Source organism: Lutra lutra, chromosome 4 (assembly GCF_902655055.1).
Source record: "Lutra lutra chromosome 4, mLutLut1.2, whole genome shotgun sequence".
Lineage (NCBI taxonomy): Eukaryota > Metazoa > Chordata > Mammalia > Carnivora > Mustelidae > Lutra > Lutra lutra.
The window spans coordinates 96,713,386-96,733,873 of NC_062281.1; the positions used below are offsets into that span (position 1 = coordinate 96,713,386).

General features: G+C 45.4%; 1 protein-coding gene across 2 annotated transcripts in view; it reads right to left on the reverse strand.

The window, feature by feature from the left end:
• Window positions 1-1,516: 1,516 nt before the first annotated feature.
• Window positions 1,517-20,488, reverse strand: part of TTF2 (transcription termination factor 2) — a 40,620-nt gene continuing 21,648 nt past the window's right edge. Inside the window, exons 12-23 of one of the 2 annotated variants that reach the window (XM_047724625.1) lie at window positions 18,888-18,996; window positions 16,121-16,305; window positions 15,242-15,395; window positions 14,871-14,962; window positions 13,758-13,840; window positions 13,223-13,359; window positions 12,268-12,438; window positions 9,646-9,704; window positions 8,649-8,799; window positions 7,861-7,943; window positions 5,856-5,930; window positions 1,517-3,400 (exon numbers count right to left, since the gene is read on the reverse strand). In XM_047724625.1, coding sequence (XP_047580581.1) covers window positions 3,256-3,400; window positions 5,856-5,930; window positions 7,861-7,943; window positions 8,649-8,799; window positions 9,646-9,704; window positions 12,268-12,438; window positions 13,223-13,359; window positions 13,758-13,840; window positions 14,871-14,962; window positions 15,242-15,395; window positions 16,121-16,305; window positions 18,888-18,996 — 1,444 coding nt within the window. In that variant the 3' untranslated portion in view covers window positions 1,517-3,255. Of the gene's footprint in view, window positions 3,401-5,855; window positions 5,931-7,860; window positions 7,944-8,648; window positions 8,800-9,645; window positions 9,705-12,267; window positions 12,439-13,222; window positions 13,360-13,757; window positions 13,841-14,870; window positions 14,963-15,241; window positions 15,396-16,120; window positions 16,306-18,887; window positions 18,997-20,488 lie in introns of those variants that run through there. The other variant, XR_007126510.1, reaches the window with a different exon arrangement.

Genomic DNA, 20,488 nt, shown 5'->3' on the forward strand with positions numbered 1-20,488 from the left:
TAAACCTGCCACAAAGGCAGATCTGTCACACGAGAAACTCCTGGTAAATTGGGTGCTCCGTGGGGTTGTGCTTCTGGATGGATGCTTGCCAGCTGGCTTTCAGCTGCACCCAGGCTGCTGTCTTACCCTCATATGCCCAGACCCGGTCCCACAGCAGTAACAGGCGTGCCTGTGTGACCCTTCACAGCTTCTAAAGCCTCGATGACATCCTGTCCTCGCCTGAGTCTGGTCCAGTAGGCAGGCAGCCGTAAGAAAATCCTCCAAGTTAACAGTGTTTCTCTCCTAAACAGTGCTTGGGATGCACATGTTCATCGAACATGCCTTCTGACGTGACCAATGTCCATCCCCTCAAACAGGCTGTGGTGTATAGAGCAGTTACCACATTCCCAGTGGAGCCTAATGGGATATATACTAATCCATACACCTTACAGATCAAAGAGCTGAGCCTCGCAGGGAACCTGTAGCTAGCCTAGTATCAGACAGTCAGCCCAGGGCAGAGAAAGGCTTTGTACATCCTTGCTGGCCTGGGAGCCACTGTTCTCAGGGACTGCACCTTTGCCCTGTGTGTTCATCTTAAAACCTGCAAGAAAGGGCAATCTTACTTCTTCGTTTTCTGATCTCATCACGGACCTTATTGTAGTTGCTGGGTTCTGAAAACAATGCCCACCTTATGAATGGGGCAACCAAAGTGCAGAGAAGTTAATGATCTTTTTCAGGTCTACGTCCCCAGCTAAAACGAACCTGGAACTTAACTGAAGACTGAGTTCTACATGAGAACTCTTTCTATGGGCCATACTGTCACCTTTATCGGTCTTTAGACCTTGTCCTGAGAAAGCACCTTTACTTACCCAGGCTCTGATGCCTCGGCCCACACTGTGACTGGGTTAGCTTCAACTCCCACCCCTGACTCAAGGTTGGCACTCATAGTTCCATCTAGGAGAACTACAATCCCTTCTCACAGAAATTAGCAGATGTGTTTTAGAAATGATTGCTAAGGGGAAGAAGGAAAGAGGAACAGCTTCCCAAAGTATACAAGTCTCAAGAGCTTTTATCAGAGTACCAACTGCTATCTGACCAACCCTAAAATCTCAATGGCTTAAACCAATATTACTTCTTGATCATGTGATAGCGCCCTGGATGAGCGGAGGTGAGGAGGGAGGCACACATGCAGGCTTTACTCCAGTCATTTGGGAATTGAGGCTTACTAGTCTGGCAAAAGGTCCATGGCCCCAAAGGAGGTTAAGAATCCCTGACCTAGTGGTTTCTCTAGGGCCTTGTAGGCTTCCATCAGTTCCCTGGCATGTAGTGGGCCGATGAGGGAAGAAACAGTGTGACGAATCACTCGTAAAGTTGGAGGGGAGGTAAGAAATGACTGACATTACCTCTTTCCTTATCCATTGATTAGAACTCAGTAATATGGACCCATGTAACTGCAGTGAATGCTGGAAAATGTAGTCTCTCTGGGTGCCCAAGAAGAAAAGGAGATGGGGTTAGCAAACACACATTATCTCTGCTACACTGTCAAGCACACATTTATTCGATTATACCAACCATAACGCAAATACTAAATGATACAATGCTAAATGAGAGAATGACACTACATGCCACAAATACTGTCAGTTTGTAAAAATGCAAATACAGGCAGACCTTGGCTACTGCAGGCTCAGCTGCAGACTGAATACAGCGAATATCATAGTAAAGTGAGTCAAATGAGTCTCTTGATTTCCCAGGCATATAAAAATATTTACACTATATTGTGGTCCATCAAGTGTCCAATAGTAGAATGTCTAAAAAACTACCTATCTTAATTAAAAAATCTTTTATTGCTGGGGCGCCTGGGTGGCTCAGTTGGTTGGGCGTCTGACTTTTGGTTTCAGCTTGGGTTGTGATCTCAGGGTTGTGGGATCAAGCCCCGCATTCGGTTCCATGCTCAGCACGGAGTCTGCTTGAAATTCTTTCCCTCTCCCTCTGGCCCTCACCGTACTCCTGTGTGTTCTCTCTCTAAACAAACACATTAACTTTTTTGAAAATATTCTTTTATCGTGAAAAATACTATCATCTGAGCTTTTAATGAGTCGGTGGAGGGTCTTGCCTCAATGTCAATGGCGGCTGACTGGTCAGGGTGCTGGCTGCGGTAATCTCTTAAACTAAGATGATGGTGAAGTCTGCCACATCGAAGGACTCTTCCTTTCATGAATGATTTCCCCATAGCATGGAATGCGGTTTGATAGCACTTTCCCCACAATGGAAGTTCTTCCAAATTCACAGTCAATCCTCTCAAACACTGTCGCTGCTTTGTCAACGAAATTTATGTGATGTTCTAAATCCTCTGGCATCATTTCAACAATCTTCACAGTGTCTTCACCAGGAGTAGGTTCCATCTCAAGAATCCATCGTCTTGGCTCATCCAAGAGCTCCTCATCTGTTCAAGTTTATCATGAGATCGTAGCAATTCAAATAAAATAATGATGAAGAAGCCTCAAACACTGTGAAAACTACCAGAATGGGACACAGCCACAAAGTGAGCCAGTGCTGTCGCAAGAAATGAGGTGTCGGCAAGGTGCGATGAAGGGAGGTCTGCCTGTACTGGAAAGATGCCAGGTAGTAAACTGTGTTTCACAAGCAGCACATGATACTCTAGCAACAGGAAATTATGGAACACCATGAATGAAACAAGAGCAAACACTGGATGGTTCGAGAATACCCAAACCAGACATCTGTTCACGGACGATGCACCTCCTTGCCCTGAGGCTGGTGCAGCAGAACTGTCTGGCCAGAGACAGCTGCAGAGGCCTGGCCTCGGGGTCCACTCTCCGCCCTGCCCCAAGACGTGTTAGAAGGAGCAGCTTCGTTGGTAGGAGAGAGGGAGGGCCGGCACTGGAAATGGCAGTAACACTGGTCTCCCATGAGCTGAGAAGAACAAGGCAACGGAGGGCTTTCTGAGTTTTTACTGAGACTTTTGTAACAACTCCCCTGGTATTGTTTTCCAAAATTATCTAACTCTAAGGCATATTCTTTTTTCTGAAGTAATTCTTTGGTTTCTGCATTACCCTTTAATAAGTTGACTGATCGACCTGATGACCCAAGTGCTTAATGTGATCACTGACACCTAATTCCTTGGATAAGATGGTGGCTCCTTTTGCGGAGAGCCTGGCACTTGCCAGTAAAATGAGAAGCCGAGGAGGGCTTATATCAGGTCACTGTTCCAGACTCTACCGCAAACCCGCAGCAGTACGACCCTGAGCCCTAGAAAAGTTAGATGCCAAAAAGGACTTTGAGGTCAGCCAGAGTGAGCTTCTTGACAGATGTGCCAGATCCTGATAGGACCTGTTTGGCCAAAGTTTTCTTCTTCTCTTGGAGGTGTAAGATCTTCTCTTCTACTGTTCCCTCACAAATAAATCTAAAAAAAAAAAAAAAAAACCAAAAACAAAAACAAAAAAAACCAGATAAATAATCAGAAACCCAAAAAAGCATATTTAATAACCTAATCAAACTTGCATTTATGCTTTAGTTTTTACATGAGATTTCTTTCTTAAGTTGTCTTAAGGTTTAGTTAAAAACTCCATGTTTATGAGAGCCAAACAACCTTGATTAAACATGTGCCTGTTTAAAATGATGGGACTCAAATTATTTTTCATTTCTTTCTGAAGCTAAGGTAATTGGGAACATGCCAAAATAGGCAAATGCTATCCCTATCTAAAAAAATGCAGAGATCCAGCTGTCACCCAAAAAGCTCAACCCTGATCAAGTCAGAAGGCCTTAGAGCTTATCAAGTTCCTGCCGTGTGTGCTGGTGTAAGTACAGTGTCTCATTTCTTGGCGAATTCACACTGAGAACAGGTTTCACCCCCTGAAGAAATGCCACTATACTCATTCCCTCATTCAGCAAGTACTGATTGAGCATTTACAATATTGCCAGGTGCTGTGCTAGGTGCAAGGATGGAGAGCTGCACACAGTCCAGTCTTGTGCTCTCAAAGAGAACACAGGAAGAGAGGCGTGAAAACATACAATCACGCAAACTGGAAAGGGCTACAGTCATATGTCCAGTGTGCACAGAGTAAAAGCAAACATCTCCAGTGTTCGGGGAAATCTCTGTTGAAGACCGAGTTCATAATGTGTGGCCTGTGGGATGAGCAAGGGTTTGCCAGGCGCAGCAGAGAGTGGGTGTCCCAGGGAACGGGAATGGAAAAACCACGGCCGAGTTTAGAACAGGGTTATGTCAGAGGAAGATCAGGTGGTCCAGTCTGGCCAGGGCAGAAGTCAAAAGGACTCCACCATGTTACAGAGCAATGACAGAAGCTCTGGAGGATGGTGGAGGTCAGATCATGAGAGGCTCTGCATTTCATGCAAAGAAATTCAGACTTGAAAAAGGGAGATGGCAGTGTGGATAGGAAAGAGGAGATAGTTTTGAGACATTTCAAAAATAAAATGAATGGACTTGGTATGTGAAAAGGGAGAAAAAGGGAGGAACCCCATCTGTGGCTCTAGGATTGGATACAGGATCCTATTCATGTAGAGGCAGTCGTCAGAAGCATCGAGAGATCGGAGGCGGTATCTCACTTCAGTCTGTGACATTCTGAGTTCCTGGAACTTGTCTCCTGGAACTTGCTCCACAGTGAACACTCGGCAGGTATCAGATTTAGGAGCTGAATGAGACGGGTGCACGAGTGAATGGATAATGGGTACACACTCGGATTCAGAGGGTTAGCGGGGATTTGAGTATTGAGGTCTGATGCTGGAGGTCTTGGGGACACAGGTTCAGACTTTTGGACTTCCTGGAGCAGACAGGATTACTAGGGGAGGACCATACAGGGTGAGGTGAGAGCTGAGGACAGGGAAACCAGCATGATCGCTGTGGAATTCACGGATGACCTGTAACAAGAGCGGTTTCAGTGGAGCAACAGGGGTGAGAGGCTGAGGAATGAATCTGAGAGGTAAGCAAGACAAGACAGTCAGTGATTTCTAATTCTTCAGGAAACCTGGCCCTGAAAAGGAAGGAGAAAAAGGGGTCCGTTGCTACAAAGGGATTGTAGCATTAACGCTGGTTGTGGTTCTTAAGGGAAAAAGTCCTAAAGAGAGGGACATTCTATAAAAATCGCTGGCTTGTGCTCTTTGAAAATGTCAATGTCATAAGACACAAAGAAAGACTGACGTATGGTCCCAAATTAAAGGAGACAAAAGAGTCGTGACAACTTAATACTACGCAGCCTCTAGGATTTTCCTTTGCTGTGAGGGACCTCACTGGGACAAGTGGCAAAACAGAATAGTCCACAGCTCAGATAACAGCACTCTATCAGTGTTTATGTTCTGACTTTGAGCCTTTTACTGTGGTTATGTAAGAGAATGTTCTAATTTAAAAACGCACCCTGCAGTATTTAAGGGTAAAGGAGCACCACGGCTGCAACTGACTCTCAAATGGTCCAGAAAGAAGTCTACATGCACACAGACATGCGCTACAGCACATGAGCAGTTTCTGGTATTATTTTTATAAACAAGATTTTGGGGGATATTATTCTTTTAAGAACTCTTACATCCTTTTCTGCATGCCCGAAGTTACGTCAGCATAAAAGTTAAAAGCAAAAAACTAATAAACAAAGGGTGGGGAGGAGGGTACTTTCCCTATCCCTAACATACAAGCCTTTTCTTCTCTTGCAGGGACCAACCAACCCCCAGGTCACCCCCAAATTGCTTGTGTTCCCTTCTGGACTGTGAATACCAAGGGCACCGTGACTCAGGAGCATCACTAGTCAAGTGATCGCCAAATATTTTACATTCTGTTAAAACGGGACCCAAGAAAGACTGGCACAAAGGGAAAGCCTGTGAAGGGGCCTACGCCCCAGCAGGTCTTCACTTACTTGTGCACAACAACATCTTTCTGCTGCCCGACACGGTAAATCCGGTCACAGGCCTGGTCTTCAAGTGATGGATTCCTGTGAAAAGAGAGGCAAGGCTCAAAGGTGCTGCCACCCTGGACTGGGTGGTCAAGGGCCCTGGGCAGAGGTGGCCTGCAGCTGTTTCTGGATGGTTCTGCACCTACAAATGGGGTTCACAGTTTTAAAGGGTCAGAAAAAAACCAAATAAACAAAAAGCCCACAGTGAAGAATGCAGGACAGAGACCCATGGGGCCTGAGAGGTCTAAAACAGTTACCATCTGGCCTAAAATATTTAGAGAGCTCGCAAATCCCCGTCCTTGGCTACGCTGGCCCCGGAAAGGTTAGTGTCAGATACCTTCTTGCCCTCAAATGAGAAACTCAGGTCAGTTTGCCAACAGAAACTCAGCACCACCACCAGCTGACTTTAAGTAACTTTAAGTAACACAGGTGAACCAATGCTCCAATTCAGTCACTAACCAGTTGGATGAACTTGGGCAAGTCACCTCACCTCAACCCTCTGTACTTGAGATTGTCACTTGGAAACATGACGGCTGCCTAATGAGAGGGGACAGCTTTCTCTTTCTTTTTTTCTGTAAAGATTGTATTTATTTGAGAGAGTGACTGAGAGAGAGAGAGAGAGAGAGCACAAGCTGGCAGGAGGGGTAAAGGGAGAAGCACTCTCCCCGCACTGAGCAGGGAGTCGATGTGGGGCTCGATCCCAGGACCCTGAGATCATGACCTGAGCCGAAGGCAGATGCTTAAACGACTAAGCCACTCAGGTACCCCGGAACACCTTTTTAATATTCTGGGATTTAACTAAAGAGACTTAATTTCTTTCCTTCTTTACAGATGCTATCAACACCAAACTAGTTTCTCATCTTATCTCTTTAAAACCTTGGACAACATTCCTCCATTTCAGAAAACAGCATTTCTTTATTTTATTTTATTTTATTTTATTTTTTTAATTTATTTGAGAGAGAGAGAGACAGTGAGAGAGAGCATGAGCGAGGAGAAGGTCAGAGGGAGAAGCAGACTCCCCGTGGAGCCGGGAGCCCGATGCGGGACTCAATCCTGGGACTCCAGGATCATGACCTGAGCCGAAGGCAGCCGCTCAACCAACTGAGCCACCCAGGCGCCCGCATTTCTTTATTTTTTGAAGATTTTAAGTAATCTCCATACCCAACAGGGGGGCTCGAACTCACAACCCTGAGATCAAGAGTCACACGCTCTACTGACTGAGCCAGCCAGGCGCCCCCAGAAATCAGCATTTAACTCCCACTCTGCTCTCCTCCCTCAAACATATCAGGGAGTCCTAAGACCTAAACACATTCTCCCAGAAGATGGTACTGGGTTGGCCTGAGTGTGCCAATCTGGGCCGCCTGGAAAACCAGACGAATATGCAGCGATCTCTGCTTGGCATAACTGGAAAACCCCAAACTGAGACTAATTAGGACATTTTTCTCCTACCAACACACACACTCATTTATCTTATTTCCAGGAAATTTGCGGTTACGCTCCCAATGTTTACGACTCATGCAGCCAAGGGCCTTGTGTTAAGCATATTCCTAACATGAATAGAAAATTCCTTTTCCTTTTCCTTTTGGAGTAAAGCTTTTCCTTCTTTTCCAGGGCTGAGATTTCCCTGGATGTCCACAAATGGCGTGAAATATGGTATTCTGAAGAGGTAAAACTGAGTGATGTGGCTCTTAGCCAGGAGAAAAAGACTTCTTCTCAGTTTCCATGGAAACAGATGTAAGATTAACAGTAAGGTGAATGCTATTTTAAGCAGTCATTTGAAGCCTGGCTTGCTCAGGAATTCGGGGCCATCAACAGCCCCAAACCCTGTACAGACCAGGACCTGTGCACAGGTGTGCAGCCGAGGCAATGGCCCAATACAAAAAGGGCAGCTTCTCCATAAGAAGTCAGCAGCCCCCCCGCCCCCGCCCAGCTATGCTAAGACAAGGCAAGATAAATCCAGAGTCATTACCAGTGCATGTCCAGAAGAAAAAGGTGGTTTCCTCCAGTCAGGTTTAGACCCACACCTCCAGCCGAGAGAGATATTAGCATAACCTTCAAAAGAAAGCATGGCATTCCCTTTACACAGATCTGATCCTCCTAATACACCTCTCCCTCTGTCTCTGGTTCAAACCCAAGATCAATACAGATAAGTACCACGTGCCTATCAAATTTCCCTCTGCTGTCAAAAAAAACTCTTTGAGATGCACTCCCCTCACCCTGAAGAAAACTGTTCACTTCTGATTTTTGTGACTCAACCTCAAAACATGAATTGTACGCCTGACAAAATACACAAACACTGCAATTCAGAGCATGGGGGGTGCCTGGCTCAAGGCACTTTCATGGAACTTTCCATTAATCAGATTCTGTCCACTCCCATGTTTCTGCACCCTCCACCCTCCTGCCGCTGCTGCTCTTCCTGCCTCCCCAGGCCACCAGTGCTTTCCATGTTCCCTCTGTCCCTCCAGATCTCCCCACACTTCCTCGTATCCAACTTCCACCTACCCTTCAAGGCTGGCCTCGTCCACAGAGATCACTTGAGCCAACGAGCTCTGCTCTTCCTCTGCTTTTAGCCCTGGTATTTTATTTTCTTTCAAGTACCTGTATACTTCGATATGTACCCCAGTAAATGTCTAATAAACTCAAAGTACGGGGAAGGATCCAGGCAACAGTGTTTACACTGCAGTTCTCGCCGTGTAACTGAGAACAAGGTGCTCTCTGTGCTCTCTATGACGGAGCTCTGGTGTGACCAGTTCATACCTGGGGGCCTCTGGAGCTGTTAAAGGCCTCCACCAAGTCCATCCTCTGTTTGGGGCTGACAGAGCCATCAATGGTGGCATAAGTCAGGCCGTGTCTCTGAAGGTGCCTCGCTACGACCTGCAGCATGCTGGTCCACTGGGAGACCACGACGCTGGAAGGAAGAACACAACATCAGCACGCGGCGGCCCCCCCACCCCCCCGAAGAGATGAAACAAATTCATCGGCAGGGTCTCAACGCCCCTGTTACTCTTAAGATTCAGTCATCAAATGTGGATCCAGAAAGGCCTTCTGTCCCCTGCGGGGCAAAGGCACATGTTTAGGTCACATCTCAAGGTGAGGATGCTTCCAGTTGTTTCCAGATCCAGGTTGTCATTTGTTTCATGCTAGATGAGATCAGAATACAGTGGTTGGTCGGCCTAAAATAAGGGCTGCAGCTTCCTATCATCTGGAGATCTGTGGTCCTGTAGGGAAGGGATGCACGGGCTGCCCTCCCTTTGCCAGCCCTTGTAAGCTGCTGGCACGTCTCTACCCTCACACCTTGTGCTATGTTTCAATTAGGGTTGTAAGTTTTAAAAAAATCAAAATATTCCACATATACAAATGCAGATCCATAACACACATGTGAGGGTAACAACAAATGGATCCAAGTACCCAGCTCGAGAACATTCCCAGCACCTCAGGGCTCCCTGTCTGACCACACACCTCACCCTGCCTTTTGCACCTGTCACTCCCCTGCTTTTCTCTGGGGGCTTCGCTACTTTTAAACACTTCTCCAGATGCTTAGCTCACTCTGATCCTCTAGGGACTTCCTTCTCAACCAGTGCCACAAATAATTTAACTAGGAATCATAGAGAATGTGTGCTGTAACCTCAGTGCTTTCTGCTGAGGAGGATTCAAGGTCCTGGATTTATAAAAAGCTGAGATTCAGAACTATCAGCAATATCAGAGTTTCTGGACTCATCACAAACAATAACTTGGATAATAAAATAACATTTACCTCTTCTGGGACCCTGAATTTCCTCGGATTGCCTCCAATTCCACCAACAGAGATGTAATCTGGGAAATGTTATTCAGTATACGTTAAATTGCAGCAAATTCGCTTTTCTCCAGCATCCCTCACCTGAACTTCTGAATGGCCTGCCTCTGGTCTGACCCCACTCTAGGCCACTCTTCTCTCTGCAGCCCAAGGGCTGTTTCTAAAATGCCAGTCTGTCACTTCCCTCCCCTCCCGCAGGGCCTTCCCACCAAGGACCGAACCCAAGCTCCTGATAATGACCTGCCAGCTCCATGCTGCTCTGGCCTCAGCTTAGCCCCTCCTCAAATGATGCTCCTGTTATACCAGAGTTCCTCCTCTGCTAAGCCATGCTTTGTCTCATCTTTGTCCACTCTGTTCCCTCTGCCTGGAACACCCTTCCATGTCAGATCAACATCACTTCTTAGGGGTCCTCACTAATCCCAAAGTAGGGTTAGGTGCCTACTGCCTCCCTGCTACTAGGGCTCCCTTTGTTTCTAGCACTGTCTTTTCCACACTACCCACTGTGTCTTGATCATCTCTTGCCATCATGGCCTGAGGTGCTGCAAGGAAGCGGATCAACAGAGGACTGGTTCATTTTGGTTCGTTCCCCTAGCGGCCAGCACAGAGCCAGAGCAGAGAAAGTACTCTCCTAACATTTGCAGGAAGAGAAAATCCAAGAGCTTTACCCAGTTTAGGGCCCACTCCAAAGGCTGTTAAAGAAGAGACCCACCCACCAGTCTGAGCGACACTTGCTAAGGTTTCCCCCAAAAGCTCTCCAGGTATTTATCAAACCCCCTCAGAGCACATCTGAGTCCACAAGGGAGCGGTCTGTAAGAACCGTGCACATGAGCATGAGTTGGGAAAGCAGCTGGATTCATCCCTCCCAACTGCTAATGCAAAGGACCTTTTGAAAGCCTCCAGAGTCCCTGGAGTTTGTCCCTGGGATGGTGGAGGAGGAAGAAAATGACCAGGAATTGGGAGATGAAAAGAGCTCTTCTGTTGTACTCCTTCAGGGCTCCTGGTGAAGAACGTGAATGCCTCATCACAGAAACAAGGGGCCACCCCAGATGAACTCTGAGGCGCCCTCAGTGCTTATGTCTTGTACTGCCCTTGTTTGGATGCTTACCTCTAGAGGCCCCTACCACCCACAAGGCTGCCTTCCAATCTCAACAAATGTGCTGGACAGGAAGTGAGGACAACATGGGACCATTCTGAATTCACAGGGAAAAAGGAAGCAGGTACACGAGGTGCCCGGCATCTTGGCGACTTGAGGTTGTGGTAAGTGCTTGGACTGCCTCATAAAAAGCTAGTGATAGGTATTTTGAGAAAACTTCAATGGGAGAGCCGAACTCACAGTCCATGAGCAGGGGGGTCCAACTCCAGGAACATTCTACATGAGGTTAGGTGTGTGCCGCCAAAACTCCCTTCCCTGAGTAAAACAACCTTAAATGGTTTGAACCGCTATTAAGGGGCTCACATTAAAACACCCTGTGAATAAATACTACCCAACTATTAGATGAGGCACACAAATTATGAAGACTCAAAGTCTTAACCCAGTAGCTACTCTGAAGGTGCTACGACAGGAAGTTTGTCCACATACGGTGTCCTTCCTGTGTTTCTCTCAGTTACTAGTGGTAAAGACCTCAGTAGATATTGTGAAAGTTTAATTAAAAGTAATTCTTAAGTAACACCATTCCCTTGGCAGTGACCTCATTTCTAGTTACATTAAAAAAAAAAAAAAAAAAAAAAAAGAACCACTTGGGGCACCTGGGTGGCTCAGTGGGTTAAAGCCTCTAACTTCAGCTCAGGTCATGATCTCAGGGTCCTGGGATCGAGCCCTGAATCAGGCTCTTTGCTCAGTGGGAAGCCTCTGTCTCTCTGCCTGCTTGTGATCTCTGTCAAATAAATAAATAAAATCTTTAAAAAAAAAAACAAAAAAAAGCCTTTGAAGAGAAGCTGACGCTGGGAGACAGCCTCAGACAGCAGCCTCTGAGAGAGAGGGCCTCGCCCCACTCTCAGGGTACACGGACTAATGGTGTATACTCCAAACCAGCCAACAGAAAGGCAGCCCTCAAGTTACAACACACCTCTACTACAATGCTTCAGCCTCGAAAAGCTTTAATGGAAATAGAACAAAATGACTAATGAAGATAGAAGGCAATAGGAAATAATACTCACAGACGGATGCCTTTCAACAAGTCTAAGCAACTAGTACTCAGATGTATTACAGAGTCTCTGGGGTCAAGTCTTTGTTGTTCTCCTTTAAAGCTTTCCCGAAACAAATTGCTCACTCACTGAGGCCCTGTCACTGGTGTAAACCTGATAGGCAACCTTCCCAGTGATCCATGATGGAAAACGTGCCTTGCTGCCGGGGCCGGCCCAAATCACTCTCTGAGAGCCCACTAGGTAATAAGACTTGTTATATTCGTGAAATAAAATAAGAACTTAAGACTGGAGGGGCAACTGGACCAGCTCACATCTAATAGTTCTAGCCTCGCCATTCAATGGCTGTGCACGCTTGGACAAACGTGTCGCTCTCACAAACAGAAAAAAATGTGTGAGAAAATCCAAGTTTTTCTATCAGAACAGAGGTGACAAATGTACCTTGCTGCTCGCTCTTGTGTTCTCAAAAAGCTCTGCCTTGAACCGTTCACCGTTAAGGGAAATGATGGGAGACGCCTCCGTGTCACAGAGTTCAGACAATGTCATGGCACTGAGCTGCTCTTCCAGAGAAAGGGCGAGGTTCTCGCTTTTCAGTTCTGCCGGGTCCAGGGCCTGAGAAGAATACAGGAAGGGGACAGGGTGGGGGGTGCAGGTGGACAGTTGAGGAAGCAAGCCACCTTATTTGCCAACGAAGTGAGGACTGTTTAACATTTCACACAGCAAAATGTCTCATACTTCATCATTGGTATTTCCTCAGAGAAACCCTGATTAAAATTCAATCTTGCAAGTTTTTCACAAGATGAAAGATAAATCAAATGATGGAACTTCTTAGAGATTTGCCAGACAGATTACATGATCATTCTGTTTTCTCAGCTAAAGCAGTATAGTTAATTAAGCTATTGATAATCAAAACACATTACCACAGCTCCTCTGAAAGAGTAACAGACTCATCTTAATTATGGATGTGCCTCTAGCCAATGTTAAGGCAACTTTTCCAACTGTATAAACACTTGAGTTTTCATGACTAGCCTTAAAAGCCCCGTGCTGCCTGAAGGCAGAAAAAACTAGTAGCTAAACTGGCTTTATGACATCCTAAAATACCAAAGTATCCATGAATGGTTTAGCAGAATGACATTTTCCATTCTAAAATTAAGTTTATTTACAAAAATAAAACCAATACAAGCTGTTCTCAACACTATGGGAATAATCTCAAGATCAATAAAAACTAATATAGAGTAAAATAAAGAAGCTTCCTCTTCTCTGTCCCACCAGAGAAACAGAAACACCCCAAATGCCATTCCCCTTGATCCGGCAGGCTGGACCCCAGTTACAGAGGCCTGAAATGGACCTCTCTGGCAGCCGCTGGGGAGGGGAGCACACGAAGAGCTCTTCTTACCGACTTCAGCAGAGACAGGTGACAGCAACACTGGCGAAGTCTCAGCAACTGGGTCAACAGTACGTGGGGGGTGCTGGATCTCGGCAAGCTTGCCGCCATCCGGGGCCCAGGCCCGGTGGATGCAAACTCCTGGGCCACTTCCACGAAGGGACACAAAGCACATGGAACAGGACAGGGTTTACAACAGAAATATGGGGAAGAATCACAAACTGACGGAGGCTGTTTTGAACTTCTCTGATCTGCGATTCAGTAACATAGCTATAACTGACCTCTATCAAGGAAGCCACACAAAATACTGGTTTTCTTTATGGACCTAGGTGCATTGTAATCACGTGGATTTCAAGAGTAACTTTAAAAAAGTTAGATCAGCAGGTCTGGTGATAGCAGATCGGCTTATTTAGCTTTGGTCTGAGTTCCTAGCTAAGGTCAAGTCTCTGACACCAGGCATTCATAATATCCCGCAGCCATGAATTTTACCAGATCTAAATCCACATCTCTGTTACTTGTGTGTACTTACGAGTGTCCCACCGCTTACCTTTACTAAATGGATTATTGGGGCTTCTTCCAGACTGGCTGCCCCCACCTTCCTGCCCTCTTAGATAGGATCGCAGAGCTGACCTGCCTCAGATCGAAAGAGAAAATGCACATGGAATGTTTGCTAAGACCAAAGAGGTTTACTAGCGGTCACTGCTTAACCGTGCTTGAAGCAGGATCTTGACTAAGACTTGTTAAATAAAGTCAGGCTCGTGGCAAGCACTGGCCAAAGGTAATGAAAATTAATTATTTTAAAAGCCAAATCGAGGCGCCTGGGTGGCTCAGTGGGTTAAAGCCTCTGCCTTCAGCTCAGGTCGTGATCCCAGGGTCCTGGGATCCAGCCCCACATCGGGCTCTCTGCTCAGCGGGGAGCCCGCTTTCCCCCTCTCTCTCTGCCTGCCTCTCTGCCTACTTGGGATCTCTGTCTGTCAAATAAATGAAATCTTAAAAAAAAAAAAAAGCCAAATCATTTTTTAAAATAAGTGTCAATAAACACATTAATATTATAAATATTATGTCTGATGATAGCTATTAATTTATAACATATTGTAATGTTAATATTAATTAGTATTGGTTTATATTTATCAATAAATACAACAATATTACATCAGGTAAACAAGGAGAAAAAAAAATTCACATTGGAAATGAAAGGTACCAAGCAGGAAAGGGTAAATCTAGAATTTGGGGAAGGACAAGAGATTTAAAGAAAATACAAAGAACACATGACAAGAAGGATTACAGAGCAGTTTGTTGTTTTTAAGTTCCAATGAGATGCTGAGTAACAGGTTGAAGGTCAAAGAGATGTTCTTTCCCAACATAGCCCCACAGAACCAGATGTACCTGGTGTAGAGAGACCACACTGTTTGGCTTCTACGCAAGGAAGCCGATGAAGAACAGGTTCAGTGTGTATACAAGACAAAGGTAAGCCAGAGAACAGGTGAAGGGAGAGAAAGGGAGATTTAAAAACCAAAACAAACAGAAAAAGGAAGGTAGACATCCAAGTCATCAACAACACTATAAATGCAGTCTGAAGAAACTGGACCCTTAACTCACCCCCAAGCAAGGACAGGAATCACACAACAATAAATGTGAGGTACTTCCTCATTGCACACACCTTGATCTTGCCAAAAGGACACTGTAAACACTCTCTTCATCTTCAGAAAGCTTTAAATGGTGCACTTGAAATTTACGCTGGGGCAGCATCACCTGGAGGAGAAGAATTCAGCTATGGAAGTCCAACAAATGACCTGGGCATTACAGAGTACATTCCCCATGGCAGACCCTGGAAACCTAGTCAAGCCCTAGATAGCTCTCCCATCTGCCCTAAAAACAGGATGACTATGACACATGACCACTAAGGCCCCCTCACAGGGAGACGGGACACTCAGAGGCTCCGGAGCAAAGCAGATGGCTGTTCAAGCCAAGGCAAGGACAGGGCAGCCTCCTTCCCTGGCCTTCCCCAGGGACAGGGACAAACGAGATTACCAAGGGCTGGCCAGTGGAGTCCAGCTGGTCTTTTGTTCTCCTCAGCAAAAGGCTCTTGGTTAAAATACTTAACCGTTCTCCTCCTTTCTTTGAACCATTGTCAACCTGGCTCTTCCACAGTCGGAAATCATCGAATGGAGAACAACGGAGAAATCTTTTTTTGTTAAGGAATAAGAGGGACAGTAGGAAAAAAGAATTAGAGAATGGTTTAAGGAGTAAATAAGGGTCCAAGGAAACACACAAGATGAGAAACAAATCCAATTTTCTGTTATATCTGTCATCCAATCATTTTTTAAGAGTGAATTTCATACTAAAGCTCTGCAAGACACATCAAAAGAATCTAAGTTGATAACAAAAGCACATTATAAAATGTGAATTTTCCCATTAACAATATCTGTATCATCACAAAAGGACATACAACCAACAGCTGGAATTTATTCCTAAAGCTTCAAAGGCCAGCAAAGAAATTCCGTATTCTCTTATGGGCTGACTTGAATAAAAGCAAGGGCTTTAAAATGAGCATTCTTTTCTGTTTGCTTCGAATAAATAGCAGGCCTGACCCCAGGCCATACGCTTTAAAACAGAAAAAGCCCAAAACATTCACTAGACTGAAGAAAGAGGGCTTCTGTCTCCTTTTAATCCATCCTATATTTTTCCATATATAGGGCCTAGATAGAATCTTAGTCCTGTATCTGCCAGGCCATCAGCTGATTATCTTCTCATAATATGAATTCATTTGCCCTTTAAAGGTAGAGAAGCTTGCCATCCCCTACGTGAGATACTCTGGCATGTTCTGGAGCTTTGTCGTGAGATATGCAATAATGATGAAGGGTTAACTGACTGGTTCGCATTTATATAATCCCGAGGAGTTTTACTCACTTCAGCAGTGAATACATGTCCAACAAGGTGTTCTGAATGGGGGTTCCAGTGACAGCCCAACGGGCCCGGCCCTGCAGCCTGCACACAGCCATGGAAGTCTGAACTCGTGGATTCTTCACACAGTGAGCTTCATCTAGTATGATTCGAGCCCAGACTATTCGAAGCAAAGGTGTTTTTGCACTATCCTGGAAGAAACCCAAGTGACATCATCAACAGTATGGAAAAATGTACATGTCTTCAAGAAGAGGAGGGGAAACAATGAACGAGTAGTGAGGGTTCACTCTCGCCGTCCAGTTTGAGGGCTCAGATTGGGTATACTGAAATGAGAATTAAGCTGAAGAAACCAAAAGTGGAGACTCTCAGTGGGTAGAAATAAACAAGTTAACTCGAGGACCCCAATCCTTGAGTTTAAGATGCTTGAGAGTAGGGGCACCTGGGTGGCATAGTCAGTTAAGCCTTCAACTCTTGGTTTCGGCTCAGGCTGTGATCTCAGGGTTATGAGATCAAGCCCCACATCAGGAGTCTGCTTGAAATTCTCTCTCTCTCCCCCTCTGCCCCTTGTGCTCACTCTCTTTCTCCCTCTCTCTTTCAAATAAACAAATCTTTAATTTAAAAAAAGATGCTTGGGGCTCCTGGGTGGTCCAGTAGGTTAAAGCCTCTGCCTTCGGCTCAGCTCATGATCTGGGATTGAGTCCTGAATCGGGCTCTCTGCTCAGCAGGGAGCCTGCTTCTTCCTCTCTCTCTGCCTGCCTCTCTGCCTACTTGTGATCTCTGTCAAATAAATAAATAAAATCTTTAAAAAAAAAAAAAGCTTAAGAGTAAAAATCTTTTGGTGTGCCTGGGTGGCTCAGTGGGTTAAAGCCTCTGCCTTCGACTCGGGTCATGATCCCGGGGTCCTGGGATTGAGCCCCGCAGCAGGTTCTCTGCTCCGCGGGGAGCCTGTTTCCTCCTCTCTCTCTGCCTGCCTCTCATCTCTGTCTGTCAAATAAATAAATAAAATCTTTAAAAAAAAAAAGAGTAAAAATCTTTTAACTTGAGTTTTCAAGTTACAATTCCAAAATGAGCAACAGCTGTGGGTCAGGACTGCACTAGGTGTCAAGCCTGGAAATTCACCCATTTCAATCAAATATTTACTAAACTGACAAAAAAGTCACTGCAAAAAATTTCACTGCCAAGTCTACTTTTATAACGTAGGGTACGAAATCAGCCATAAAGCACAGCTCCTAGCCTTAAGGAGCTCACAATGGAGCGGGAAGAAAAACAAGCAGAAAGATTAATCACAGGCGATGTTTATGTATAAAGTCCCACTGGATAACCCGTAGATCCTGGAAGACTCTCGTCAGTGTGGGTCACTGCTGTATCCCTAACACCTGAGACAGCAGCTGGCACATAGCGGATACTCAGTATCCGCTGAATTATCCTCTGCATGTAAGGACATAAATAAGCTCAAGGTGCTAAGAGCGGCATTTAAACAAAGGATTAAAGGATTCTTGAAGGTGAAAAAAACAAACCAAATTAACCTGGAAAAGGCATGGAGGCAAAGCCTTCCATCAGAGAGAAGGAAAAGGCACAGAAGCCATGACAGAGCAGGACAGACACACATCCCCAGTACTGAGCATGCGATGCTGCAGGGAGGGCTGGGCCGTAGAAGATGAGGGACGCCCAAGCAGGGCAAGGTCATCAAAAGCCTCATACATCAGGTACAGGAACTAGGGTCTTATCCTGAAAGCCGTGAGGAACCACTAAGGGATGGGAATAGTTCATTATCAACAAGAAGTCAGAGTTGCTGTGCTGAAGAAGCATTCTAAAGATTTCCGCAAATATGGAGATCAGACAAAAAATAAGAACGTGCAAAAGATTTGTTCTGGGGACAGCACTGTATTTTTAGGAGAAAAACGCCCCACAGTAAATACACAAAAAAGCCTCCATGCTGAGTCACTGAGAGGACCCTGGGCGTCCTTGAGAACATTCAGACAATCAGGGTTTTCGCCTGGTTATCATTTAGCCCTGGGCCCCTTTGTGGCTTTACCGTTTGCAACCTCTTTCCCTGGGAGGCAGAAGAGAGGCAGGCAATTAGCACTTAATACAAAAATACTTGTCCTAAAATACTGGTCCTTGGGGGGCCTGGGTGGCTCAGTGGGTTAAGCCTCTGCCTTCGGCTCAGGTCATGATCCCAGGGTCCTGGGATGGAGCCCCACATAGAGCTCTCTGCTCAGCAGGGATCCTGCTTCCCTCCTCTCTCTCTGCCTGCCTCTTCTGCCTACTTGCGATCTGTCAAATAAATAAATAAAATCTTTAAAAAAAATAAAATACTAGTCTTCACAGTAAATATAAAAAATATCCTACGAGTACACCCCGGAAGACTCTAAGATAAACAGTGCAATAGGTGAGGCTCCCACAGTCAAGTGATGTCTAGAATAAAAGGAAAGGAAGAGAGGAAAGAACTTTCCCCTTCCACAGATGGAATGTTTAGGCCACACCTGACCTCACAGGAAGGTACCTTTGCTGTGTGTGATGCTGTGGAAAGACTCTGGTTAAACTATGAGGTATGGGGGCGCCTGAGTGGCTCAGTCGGTTAAGCATCTGCCTTAGGCTTGGGTTGTGATCTCGGAGTCCTGGGATCGAGCCCCACGTTGGGCTCCTTGCTCAGCGGGGAGCCTGTTTCTCCTTCTCCCTCTGCTCCCCCTGCTTGTGCTCGCTCTCTCTCAAGTAAATAAATAAAATCTTATATAAAAAAAAAATTATGAGGTGTGGCTCCCAGACTCACCTTCCCCACACTGGGGTTTGCACTGGGGGTCACTCCCTCTCCTTTCTGTGTAGGAATCTCCTTGGCCAGAAGGTTATAGGTAGTGATCACGATGTCATACGTAGAGAGGCTGCACAGATAGGACACAAAGCAAATGGTAAACAATCCCTCCATGACTGACAGGAGAGGTGGAAAGGATCCCTTTATGAAAATGCCCGTGGCTGGAAACATATCGGCAGAATTCATTAATTCATGTTCTTAATCCACATATACATGGTTCAGGAGAGGTAAATTTTACTCGTTGCCTTATGTTTTATCTCTGATCATTTTTATAGTCTGCTTATTACAGCTAAATGGTCTCCCTAGTCCCATTGCATGAGTCAGAAAGAAAAATCTCTAGCTGGAGTCATATAAAGCTGGTTAGGATCTGACAACAACAGGAGTAGGGTAGGGTTAGGAATTAACATTTAGTAATGCTTTGAGCTAGATTGATGCTGAAGTCCCAAGGAAGTAAGAAACCCTCAAAGCACTGTTCATCTAGATCTGATCTTTTGCCTTATTATCCTATAACGGATTTCTGAAAACCCATTAATCCAGCCTTGACATTTGGGTAAAAAAATACATGCTGTAAGCTTTGAGTTTACCTTGCCTATGCTCTTTACATGTAAAGATTCTTATCAAAAGGCACAATCTTTTTTCCAATGAAACTTAATACTGTGCACCTGGGAGAATGTCCATAAATACTTTGATAAAAATGATCTGCCTAATTCAGAGGGAGCACTGTTTACACGCTGGCTTAGCATAACATAGAGAAGAATTAAGAATGACTCCAATCAGTCAACTAGTACATTCTGAATACCAAATGACGTATGACTAAAGTGCAAATCAAGTAAGGTACAATTTATTATTTTTTATTTTTTTTTTTAAGATTTTATTTATTTGACAGAGATCACAAGCAGGCAGAGAGGCAGGCAGAGAGAGAGAGGAAGGGAAGCAGGCTCCCTGCTGAGCAGAGAGCCCAATGCGGGACTCGATCCCAGAACCCTGGGATCATGACCTGAGCCGAAGGCAGAGGCTTTAATCCACTGAGCCACCCAGGTGCCCGGTACAATTTATTTTTAACTACTATCTACAACAGCGGCATCTGGGTGGCTCAGTTGGTTACACGTCTGCCTTGGGCTCAGGTCATGATTCCAGGGTCCTGGGATTGAGTTCTGCATCGAGCTCCCTCCTCAGCAGGGAGTCAGCCTCCCCCTCTCCTTCTGTCACTCCACCCTGCTCATTCTCTCTCTCTCTCAAATAAATAAGTAAAATCTTTTAAAAAAAACTATCTAGAACAAAGGCCAGCCACTGACAGTATTCTGTTGGAGAAGGGACAAAGGCCTGTCACTGATGCCCCGACACCTTCCGTCTGCTACAGTGACCCTCACTCATGAGAGTGGGTGTAAGACCTAAGGCCCCGGCTTTTGCAAGTCACCTCTAAAAGACTACCGCTCTGTTCTTTAGGAGATAAAATAATCCAATAGGACAGGCTGGGGAGATTATTTAGAAGCAGAAACAACTCCGTTCTTGATTAGATCAACAAGTATTCAACCCAGACCATCATATTACAATTAAGAACA